Genomic DNA, 12,815 nt, shown 5'->3' on the forward strand with positions numbered 1-12,815 from the left:
TCAATCCATCCTGGAACGTCATCCAACCAGGCCCAAATACCTGAACCCATTTAGAGCAGCTTCACCATGTGGAGCTCTCACTCTCCCTCACCAGGCAATGATCATTCTACCCATTTAGGTTGGACATCATTTTCCTTCATAGGAAGGACAGAAGCAAAATAAGATTTTCAGAAGTTCCACTTTCTTTGTATCATCCATCAGCAATACCATCAGTTCCAAATAGCAGACATATCCCCTTTTTCATTTCTTTCTTCCTATAATCATAACTTAAGGTACCCCAAGTCTTCCTTAGCAATTCTTGCAAGCTTCTACTCATTAGAGATTTTATTTTCCAGTTGCTATTACAGACCTAAGCCTCCTCCTTATATCTGCATTACTCTGACTTTACCTTTCCCATATCTTTTTTTGGAAACTGACTTCAGTATGGCAAAAAAATTACAACTGGAGTTGGATGATATATACTTAAGGACTCATTAGGCTAGCCTTGCTACTTTTGTAATTTTCTACAATAAAAGATAAAATAAATACATATAAATGTATAAATACAAATGTTTATATAAATACAGAGAGAAAGAGATCCCCCAATTTCTTCTTCGTTGAGATGCATTTTTATCCTTAAAATTTCTTTTATTGGTTGGGATAATTTGGTTTTAATTAAAATCTGAATTGCACTTTCTCTGAACCTCCGAATCCTTTTATCTTCCAGCCCAGATTCCTCTGCCATTTTTCTCTGACTCCCTTTTCTTTGGACTGTTTGACATCTACCTATCAAAAGTGTAGGATTAAAAAAAAAAAGTGTAGCATATATTCTCATTATGCTTGTTTCTCTCTTCCTACCAAGAATATAAATTTTAGGGGCGCCTCGGTGGCTCAGTCAGTTGAGCATCCGACTTCAGCCCAGATCATGATCTCACAGTCTGTGAGTTCGAGCCCCACATTGGGCTCTGTGCTGACAGCTCGGAGCCTGGAGCCTGCTTTGGATTCTGTGTCTCCCTCTCTCTGCCCCTCCCCCACTCACGCGCGCGCGCGCGCGCTCTCTCTCTCTCTCTCTGTCAAAAATAAACTTTAATTTAAAAAAAAAGAATATAAATTTCAAAAAGTTCTCAGTTTATTATCAGACTAGATTATTTCTGCCATTATCCTTTAGGACAGTGGTTCTCATGGTGTGGTCCTTTGTAGCAACACCAGCAACACCAACACCACCCATTAGCTTGTTAGAAACACAAATTCATGGGTCCAACCGACCTACTCATCACAATCTCTAAGGATGGGTCCTGGGAAACTCTCCAAATGAGTCCTATGCACATTAGAGTTTGAGAACCACTACTTTAGGAGAAGACACTGTTCCAATTCAAAAGCCATCAATGTGCTTTTACCAAATGTGATTTGCATCAAGTGCCTAGACACTGGGAGTCCCTGATACTACTGTAAACACTAACCTTTATGATTCTCTTATGTTTGCAACTCATCACCTCTTCTTTGGCCATACAACACACTTCCATGCCTGTATCTATCCCATCTCTCTCCTTTTATTCTGCTCTGGATGGTGTTCAGCATTCTTCCACTCACAGGATCTCTGATCTCAATGCAGGTATATAATTTCTTGCCATATCACACCATCATATCTCTCCTCTTAACAAATCTGATTCTCGTAAAAAAACTCATCCTTCCTTTGTTACATTCAAGTGGTGAGCCCAAATCCACAAAGTCATCATTATGGTAATGATATACTTATAAATGATATACATGATATACTATCCCTTATAATCTCAACCTTATCATTCGAATTTTGTGTACTGTTATAAAGACTTTGGAGCCTCTAAGTATTATATCCAGCTAGGTTCAAGATTTGTCTTTTGTGAGTCCCTAAATACTGCTTCCATTTATTCTGCTTACCATGTATTACTTGATGTCTAACAGGGTTTTACCAGTTAATTTGCTTGTTTTCCTCCTCTTCGGCACTATTCGGTCTAAAACTGTCCCAACCAGATAAGACAGTTCCTAGGAAAACACACACAGATGTATTCTACCTCTCCCTCCATATTCTCCCAAACTCAGTGCAAGATGATGATTATATCAACTGCAAGCTTTTCTTCCTAAGCTTTTAAATTAGTGCATTTATAATGATGATAAATAAAAACTATAGCTGTAGCCAGAAGGGATTGATAGGGCCAAATATGGAAGAATTAATATAAATTTAATACTTTGATTAAAAAAAACACCTTTACTTGAGTTCATCCTTTCCCTTAGTTCTTTAGTAAGGAGACACACACTATTACCATGTTGATAAAAAGTTATTTGTTTTCAAATCAATGTATCTGTGATCATAATTTTTTTCTTTAGAAGTGGAAAACACTGAATCATTCAAATTCACTCAATTGTGTATTCCACTCTGAATTATGAGATAACTAGCATCAATCAATTCCACACATATTAATGTTTATCTTACACACAGAAAAATAAGTTCTAAGTTTTACAAGCTCTAAGTTGAAAAACTGCAATGTAGAAGAAACATGTCACTAGAGAAGTCAAGAGTTTATATTCAAAATGCAAGAATACCCCCAAAATGTGTAATTTGTTTAAATTGGGATATGTAACACATATGTTAACTAGTTTGAATAGCAATTTATATCCACTCTGTCCTACATATCATACCTTAACTCCAAAGAAGTAATAAAAGACAGCAATACAAGAAAGTGACAACATGTAATAATGAAAGAAAATCACAAAATGAAACATAAACACAATTTGCTGAAGAAACCTGCATAGTATACAGCATGTAGGACTGCATACTTTTTGAATAATTAATATTCTTAAGAAATGGGTAAAAATGTATTACTCAATATAAAGGAATACAACGAGGCGCACCTGGGTGGCTCAGTCAGTTGAGAGACTGACTTCGGCTCAGGTCATGATCTCATTGTTTGAGTTCGAGCCCCACGTCAGGCTCTGTGCTGACAGCTCAGAGCCTGGAGCCTGCTTTGGATTCTGTGTCTCCCTCTCTCTCTGCCCCTCCCTCACTCATGCTCTCTCTCTCTCTCTCTCTCTGTCTCAGAAATAAACAAACATTAAAAAAAATAATAAAAAAAAATAAAGGAAAACAATGAGTCACTGAACACACTATTCTGTGGAAATGTATTAATTCTGCAATAACTGGAATGCTCACATATTTCTGCTAAATAGTTTTGTGGTGAAAATCAGTTATAAAAAGTAAATAGAAGGGTTCTTGGGTGCCTCAGTCGGTTGAGCATCTGACTTTGGCTCAGGTCATGACCTTGCAATTCATAAGTTCGAGCCCCACATCAGGCTCACTTCTGTCAGGGCAGAGCCCGCTTTGGATCCTCTGTCTCCCTCGCTCTCTGCCCCTCCCCTGCTCATGCTCACTCGCTCGCTCTCTCTCTCAAAAATGAATATTTTTTAAAAAGTAAATAAAGTTTAAGCAGAATTAGAAATATTCTGTTTCTAATATGGAATATAAATACTTCATAAGTATTCAATAACTATTAAATGGATATGTTAAAATGATCACTTAAGTGATAAAAATGGAAAATACAAATTTTAATGTCAAAATATAAACTTTGAGATGAAGAACTTGGTGGTAAGATATATAACCGCACTTAGAAAATATGCTTCATATTTCTATTTTTATTACTCAAACACTGCAACTTTTTATGAGTTACTTAGCTTTCGGAAGTCGGTTTCTTGCTACCAAAACTGGATTCAGAAAATGACCTATCCGTGAAAAACGCTTTGATGATTCACTAGAAAATGATTTTATGTGTTTATAAACCTCTGTACCTCATCATCATCCCCTTTATTCTATTAGTTCAGCAATCTTGTCATCGACAGAGATACTATTTAAAAACACTCTACTTTTTTTCACCTCCCAGCTCTTTGTCATTCAACCAGCTTCAACAAGTCATAAGTTAATCTTCGGCCTTTTGGAGGCTAATAAACATAGAATTTGCTACAACATACTTTGCTCAACCAAGGAGAGTGATGATAAGATATAATGTTCTGCTGACACTTTTAGATTCTTAGGGAAAAGACACCTTACACCCCCATAAATGAATATGTTTAGAACTCATTGTTATAATTTGAGATTACAGGGGTCATTCTCCCTATAATTCATTTAACAGTATTAACAAAGATAGTTTTATGTTTTCATGTCAGTTTTGACACACAAGAATGTTACAGTAATGACTACTATTATTTTTTTCACTTAACAAAGGAAAAAGGTTAAAATAAACATGAGGCCATTTCTCTCCCTTTTTCCATGGACTCCAGAAAATAAGAAGGTTCATCATAACTGAAATGATCCCATCCCAAGACCATTATAAAATGTATACAACTGCCCCAAAACATTTCTGAAGTCCTGGTCAAATCTCTTTCTCTGATCAACATGCCTCACACAGATCTAAAGCTCAATGAATATCTGCTACAGAATGAGGACCTTTAAAAAAAAAACAAAAAACAAAGACAGTCCTTTTAATGGCACAAGGAACACTGTTCTCTTCACTAAGTCTTCAAAAAGTGACTTAAACTAGTCACTTTACATATTGAAAATGAGAGAAATTCTCTGAAATCTCTACCTTTCAATTCCTTTAGAGGACTCCTGGCCTTTGGGATGTTTTTCATGTTTAGAGGCACTAGGCTTTTATTATATAACTTCCCACAGAAGACTGAAACCATGTGATATTCTCAGCCCTGCTGACACAATAAATATTAAAAACTAAAAAAATAAATAAAAGAGAGACAGTCCTATGATAAACTAACTTAATCAATAATTCCTTTTTTTCATTCATTCATTCATTCAACATTATTAAGCAGCTATATTAATGCCATGCTTTAAATCACCAATTATTCAATAAGTACACAACAAGTAGAAAATATGGTAAGGCATATTTTTACATCTCCATTTTTTGAGAAATTTCTAGCATGCATTTCACGTATAGTTTCATGCATTTAAATGACCTTACCTCTCTTACAGATAGCTGTGGTGGGAAGGAGACTGAAAATACCAAGTTGGTAAATTCAAAACCAGAGGCCTCAACTTTTTGGCACACCTAAAAAAGTATTACATAAAAGCATTTTTTTATTACATAAAACAGTATTCTATAAATTCTCAGGAATTGCTGCAAGTTTTACACTAATCTTCATAATGTGGATTTTGGTCTAGGAGATCACACTACACTTCTAAACTTTCACCTTTGGGAATTCTCATAAATATCCTGAAATCAAATATTTGCTAACTATAACCCTGAACAACTGCTATCACAAGGTTCAAAACAGCCAGGATTCACTTGCAGAACAATCTGTGGAACGTCAAAATAGTTTTCTATTAGATCACCTCCTAATTTAAAAAATATTTTTAAGCAAAATAAAGCCAAATTTGGCACTCTTGACAGCTAAGAAACAAAAGGCCATCCCACATTCAATCATGTACCTTCCACAAGACGGTAACACTTGTCATTTCAAGACACTAATAGGTATGACTAAGAGCTTTTCACTAACTCCTAACTATGTTAAACAGCAGAAGGAAACTGCTATATTTTCTTCAGTTGAGTAGCACTCATGACAAACACAAGGACACATATTTCATTAATTTTCAGATATCTTGTTAATAACGTAATTTGAAAAGAGTCGGCTTGTTTTTTCAAAAAAATGTAAAAATGTTTTAATGATCCATTGGTGTTAAACAAGTTGAAGTGAATGGTATTGCTCCTTTAGATTCAAGAATTCTAGGCCTTAAGACTGAAAATTTCTACATAATTGCACATATAATAAAAAACAGATTATTTACCTTTTTAATGAACTCTTTTTCACAGAATTCTTGAAGAATTCCTAGACATACATTGCATACATTTAAATTTGAGTTCTTAGAAGCAATGCTACCATCTTCCAAAATGGAGACCCTCCCCTCTCCATTTTGACTCAGATTATCAATCCCATCAATCCCATCTTCTAGTTCTTGTAGTCGAATTTTCTTGGGAGGTGGGTTTGGAACATCCGAAATTAATTCCTCTTTTTCAGTTTCCAAAAATTTCTGTAGTTCATTGAGCAACTCCTGGAAAGTTAATTTGGAAAAAAGTAATAACCTTTTGACAATGCCCTTAAGGTTAGGATGAAAACAGGAGTGAAATTACTATATATCACAGACTTATACAATGTTGATTTATATCAATTTTGGAGAAATCAATTAACCTTACTATCCAGCATTGGCTTTCTGGGGAATTTAAAAGAGAATTATCTGTAACTCCTCCAATATATGTGTGAATATTCTTCCAAAAGAGTTTCATATATCAGTGAAGCTAAAGTCCTAAATCTGAGGCAGAAAGGTTCCATTAACAAATTTATTACAGGTGTAACCCGTTTTACTGTGCTTCAGTTTATTCTGCTTTGCAGATACTGTGTGTTTACAAATTGAAGTTTTGTGGCAACCTTGCATCAAGCAAGTCTATCAGCACCATTTTTCCAACATTTGCTCACTTTGTGTCTCTGTGTCACATTTTAGTAATTCTCACAATATTTCAAACCTTTCCATTATTATATTTTTTATAGTGATCTGTGACCAGGGATTATGACTCTCTGGAAGCTCAGCTGATGGTTAGCATTTTTTAGCAATAAATTATTTTTTAATTATGTACATTTTAGACATAATGCTATTACACACTTAAAAGACTACAGTATAGTGAAAACATAAGTTTCATATGCACTGGGAAACCAAAAAATTAATTTGACTCACTTCATTGTGATATTTGCTTTAGTTCGGTAATCTGGAACCAAATCTCTATATCTCTGAAGTATGCCTGTAATTTGGTTTGTAGTTATGTCATGAGGATCATTCACTTGCTAATTTTAAATTTTAAAAAAGCTTCGCTTCTAATTATTAACAAATAGAAATACAAACTGAATTCTATTATTGCTAGGTTATTTAATAATCTCACAAGCACTAAAACCTCATTTGTACAATATTCATTTAATATGAATTCTGAAAAAATAGAGATTATACGTATATTAAGTAAAAATAATTTCAAGACGAGTTACTCAACAAAGGTAAACAGATGCTGGCAATGCTGAAATTAGGCACCATAATTACAAAAACCATGTATGCATTAATTGAAAGAAGCCTTCTACTACACTCTGGTTTGCCTAATTTCTGTCACCCTTTGTAGTAGAATGTTAAAAGTTGCATTTCTTTGAAACTGTTCTCACATTTCAGGCATTCCATTCATCTAAAATCTCAGAGGACTTTTTTTCTGTTTTGCCTAAATTAGACAGATTTTATTATTCAGTTGTTGAATAAATATACTTTTGAAATTCACTCAGGTTACAATTCACTGGCTCTAAAGAATAAAAAATCTTACACTCAAACAAATCTAATTTATTTTATTAAGACATTAGCTCCCCTATTTCATCTTTAACAGAAATATTCATATATACACACACATATAGGTATATTGTGACCTACACAAAAGTTTATTACCTAAATTCTATAATGTCAGTATAACATAGTACATGTGTATGTGTACATAAATAGTAATATGACTAGAACAGGTCAAAACCTAAGTATATTACAAAAAAGTCTTCAAATATTTTCATATTTACATAAAATGATACAAATAAAAGTTGGTAAGACTGTCTTTATAAGATATATTTTTTAAATCTTACGACAAATGCATAGAATGATAAAATAATGTGTCTGAAAAAATGTGTAAGGAGAGTTATACAAAACCAGTCTTATTACTTTATAGTCACAGTGTGTATAAACGAATATACACATATATATTAATCATCATAGCATATGTACCATTTTCGAAGTGTTTTCACATACTTTATTAGATACTGTCCCTTAAAATCCTGTGAGGTGGATGTTATCATCAATCCCATTTAGAGAGGAGAAAACTGAAGCTGGAACTGGGATTCAAATCCATGTCTTCTAGCTCCAAATTCTAGGCTTTGGATTCAGACAGATAGTTCATATCCTAGCTTGCTCACTTAATAGCTGTGTAAATTGGGCAGGTTGTTTACCTCTCTGTGCCTCAGTTTCTTCATCTGAAAATAGAGACAATCATAGTATGTACTTACCTGATAGGTTATTATTAGGATTAAATGAGAGCTTGACATATAATAATGTTATATGAACACTGGATATAATTATTATTTCCAAAATAATAGAAACAACTAATACATAATGGAAATGACTTATATTTCTAACTCCTGAACAATTTTTAAAAACTGTAAAATGGGGTGCCTGGGCAGTTCAGTTGGTTAAGTGTCTGACTTCAGCTCAGGGCATGATCTCCAGTTTGTGAGTTCGAGCCCTGTATCAGGCTCTGTGCTGTCAGCATACAGCCTGCTTCAGATCTTCTGTCTCCCCTCCCTTATCCCCCACCCCCCACTCTCCCCAAAAGTAAATAAACATGTAAAAAAATCGTAAACTGTAAGAAACAGAGTGTGCGTGTGCATATTACTGTTAATATAGGTATATATTCACATATATATAATTATTGTCTCTAAAAAGACCATCACTAGTAGAATCAAGTATATTTCACAAAATATGTTACATATTTTATGTGAAAGTATTGCTAGTCAAACCTCTGTATATTATCATAAATGTCAAAGATCCCTGTATATTATTTTTGTTGTTATTAATAGTAAAAAATGATGATGGTAAGCATTTACTTCTAGAGGGTTACAAATACCTATTTGTAAGTACAAATGGTAATACAGAAAACAGAAAAAGAAAAAAATGCAGCCAAATCCACACTTAATAGATCTTCCACTTAATAGAAGATCTCAGGACTGTTATTCTCCTGTCACATATATTACTAACATCTGGTTAGAAGTACTATTTTTTGATATCTGTCTACTCTTTTGGGAGAAGTATATACAAACATTACATACACCAGGGATGTGCTTCACAAAGATCCCACTACATTAAGTGTCAGATATAATCACTTAAGAAGGAACTTACACTTTTATGGTCTAGTGGAAATTCCATAATTACCATTATCAGGAATTATTTTATTATAGTTTTTTTTTAATTTAATTAAGAGCTATGGATACTTTCCCCCAAATGTACAGGTATTCATTGTAGAATAGAGAAACTTTCTTTAGAAACAAAATGAAAGTACCTTGTAGGGACGTTTGTAAGGTGCATGAAAATCCACACCACAGAATCTGAAGATACATCTTGGACAGGTACCAGTACTGAGTAACAACTGGGCCACATGCTTATTTTCCTCAGTCAGTGGAAACATATTAAATAACTATAACTAGAAAGAAAGAAAAAGTAATGAATATCTTTTGTGTTTTACTTTCACAAATATGTCACCTTTAGGGATAAAAACTAGCTTTAATTTGAAAACACTATTTCATACTCTTCAACAATATCCCTCTCATTTTATGCATATTTAAACATAAACTTGAAAGACATTTATTAGATGGATCAGGTAAAAGTTTCTAATTGTCAAGGAATTTAGCTTAGCATTCTGGATTATTGATAAAGTACGTCAATTTAACTAAATCAATCAAAAGATATAAAAATAATCAAGAACAGTTGTCTCTGAGGAGGGTAATTCAAACAAAGAATGCAGAGTGAAATTTTGTTATTTTATACCATTCAGGGCTGTTTGGGAACACAGAGTAGTAAATTCAATAAATTTTCCCTATTAGAAATTAAAAATGAGTTTGCTAGGAAGAAATAATCAGAGCAGTCTATATAATATTTTACTAGCCTTACTGATAGCTAAGCAGTCAAGTATTTAAAACAAATTGATCAGTAGATCTAAAAATACCAATTATAGTTTGATGAAATAACTAAATGACAACCATTAGGAAAATGAGAAAAACCTGCTCCTCTGATGCACAAGTAAAACCTCCGCCCACCAAAAAAAAAAAAAAAAAAAAACAAAACCCACAAATTACATGCAAAATAATTTAGAGTAACTATTATCTAACACAAGTTGCTACTTTTTGCAATTTGAATAAACTCCCTTAGAAACAAATACAAGAGAATGGGGTAAAATCCAATATAAAACTCTTATTGCCAAATAAAATTAAATTACTAAAATTAAATTACATAATCATTCTGTTTCTCAAATATTTCTCTAAAATTAAATTACATAATCATTCTGTTTCTCAAATATAGATATTCTGATTATTGTACCACCTCATATTACTTTAAAATGAGGAACTGGCAATATTTTATAAAACAATAATTGCATGGCAGTATTGTGGGATGGTATAACTATGGTCATGCAGATAAAAAACAGTAGCATTTTTTGAGAGGCGCCTGGGTGGCTCAGTCAGTTAAGCATCCAACTTAGGCTCTAGTCATGATCTCACACTTCGTTGGTTTGAGCCCCAAATCCGGCTCTGTGCTGACAGCTAAGAGCCTGGAGCCTGTTTCCATTTCTGTGTTTCCCTCTCTCTCTCTGCCCCTCCCCCACTCACACTCGGTGTTTGTGTGTGTGTGTGTCTCAAAAATAAATAAAACATTAAAAAAAAACAGTGGCACTTTTTAATTTGTGCAGTTTTATAATCCAAATGAACTTGCCTAAAATTTGTGGGAAGGTAAAGCTCTTACCAACTCCTTACTCTGAAGATGTGATTCTTAGAATTAGCTTGTGTTTTCCAACCCTTTAGAACCCACTCTTACTTGCAAGTTTTTTAATGTTCATGGACACTTAACAGCATACCCTTCACATAAAGAGTGAGGAAGGCAGGTAGAGTGTATCTTATACAGAACCCTTCACCATAAAAATCAGTTCAGCAGCCAGGACTACAAAAAACAGACTCCCTCTGGCTGAGTTCTAACTCAGGTGAATACAATATGGGAGCTGGTAGGTAGAAAAAGAAACTCAGACATGCCTGGATACACCAGTGAGAACTTTGAGACACTGAGACTGAAGCTCTGATTTAGGGTTGCCAAGTACATTTGGGCTCGAGGCCATTTTCATGAAATGACACAGAGTATTTGGAGAACACTTTGTACATAGAGAAGCTCTGTGTGGTCATCATCATATAAGTGATATGAATTCCTTCCGCCAGTCCATTTAATCTGCTAGTTTGATAGTGACAAGGTGTGGCATTCACTGAGGGGCTGAGTATCAGCATTTAAAGTATGTCCCTGATTGCACTCCCTTCCCAGAGAAACTATTTCTGTCTCACTCTTTTTTTCTCCTTTCCATTAGTTAAGGCCAAAGATTTCATTTAATTCAGAATTAATCTTTAACTCAGAAAGAGAAACAGACCCTCCTCCCTGATAAATAAGTGGATGAGTAAGTTCTTTAAAAGGTCACTTTGTATCAAAGATTTCCCTGGGGACTTAAGTTAAATATTTTTATTAAAATGGATGCTTTCTTAGGGGCACCTGGGTGGCTCATTCCGTTAATCTAACTCTTGATTTCTGCCCAGGTCATGATCTCACAGTTTGTGGATCAAACCCCACGTGGGCTTCTTGCTGACAGCGAGGAGCCTGCTTGGGATTGATTCTCTTTCTCTCTCTCTCTCAAAATAAATAAATAAACTTAAAAACAAATGGATGCATTCTAAGGATAAGATCGTTCCATTTGCAACAACATGAACAGACCTAACAGTTTATTATGCTAACTGAAATAACTCCAACTAAGAAAGATAAATACCATATGATTTCACCTATAAGTGAAATTTAAAAAAAAAATTTTTTTAACAAAAACAAAATGAGAAAAGAACAAATTGATGGTTGCCAGAGGGAAGGGGAGTGAGAAATACAGGCTTCCGGTTATGGAATAAGTCTATGAAATAAGTCACAGGAATAAAAGGCAATGATATTATAATAGGTTGTAGGCTGACAGATGGTAGCTACACTTGTGAGCACGGAATATCAACATACAGAAGTTGAATCACAATGTTTTACACCTGAAACTAATGTAACTGTCAAGTACACTAAAGTAAAACTTTTTAATTGAGAAAAAAGGGGGGGGATGCTTTCTTTCCTTTGGCTCAAAGACAGTTTATTTCTCCAATAAGCACACTTAAAAGTAGCATGCAAAGTCAATACATGACACATTACAATCTTTTGGCTCTGAGAAGTTCCCAAACCTGTTCCAGAATTAGGAAACCTCCTGCCCCACGTAATTTGAAGGTCTTAAAAGAGAAAACAAAACCCTCTCTTTGGCGTTTATGTGTTACTAACGGAGCAGTCTTCCAAACCCTCTCAAGATTATTTTCATTTAGCAACAATCTAGCAACTTCTCAAGCAAGTTGGCATGTTAACATTAAAAGGAGGAAATGCGTTATGCCTTAAGGTTGGTTGTTTAATTTTGATGTACAGCACTGAAAGGATTTCATAAGACATCAGAAATAAGTTGTTTCATATAAGGTTTATTATCTTTGAAAGCAAGCCCTGAGAAATGTATCCCATACTGTAAGGTTTTCATCGTTGGTTGCCTTTAAGATTTTTTTTTTTTTTTTTTTTTTTTTTGCTTTTCGCTTGTTTTACAGACAGAATCGGAACAAGTCATTGCAACAGAACTTCCTCCCACGTGTCAGCGTCCCTACGGATTTCGGGTCCCTTCTCCACAAAACAATGATACCTGGAGAGGACGATGGACTTTATTTTCACCTCTTGGACGACAACTGCAACCATTCGTTGCAAACAGAGAAGGGGCAAGGGCGAGTGAAAAAACACCAAAATGGCCAGACTGAGTCTCACATCCCGTGATCTTTTAACACTCATTTCCACAGAGAAGGGTGTCATTCGTCTCATGGGGGTGGGGAGAAGTGGATTTTCAGAACTTCATTGCGCTACCGTTACACTCAGCTGCAGA

General features: G+C 34.5%; 1 protein-coding gene across 2 annotated transcripts in view; it reads right to left on the reverse strand.

The window, feature by feature from the left end:
• The window catches only part of PUS10 (pseudouridine synthase 10), a 72,673-nt gene that overhangs the window by 59,439 nt on the left and 419 nt on the right, over window positions 1-12,815 (reverse strand). For both annotated transcript variants that reach the window (XM_049651526.1, XM_049651527.1), the window contains exons 2-4: window positions 9,138-9,278; window positions 5,804-6,067; window positions 4,980-5,066 (exon numbers count right to left, since the gene is read on the reverse strand). In XM_049651526.1, the coding sequence (XP_049507483.1) occupies window positions 4,980-5,066; window positions 5,804-6,067; window positions 9,138-9,263 (477 nt within the window). In that variant the 5' untranslated portion in view covers window positions 9,264-9,278. The remainder of the gene's footprint in view (window positions 1-4,979; window positions 5,067-5,803; window positions 6,068-9,137; window positions 9,279-12,815) is intronic.

This window comes from Panthera uncia (assembly GCF_023721935.1).
Source record: "Panthera uncia isolate 11264 chromosome A3 unlocalized genomic scaffold, Puncia_PCG_1.0 HiC_scaffold_11, whole genome shotgun sequence".
Taxonomy (NCBI): domain Eukaryota; kingdom Metazoa; phylum Chordata; class Mammalia; order Carnivora; family Felidae; genus Panthera; species Panthera uncia.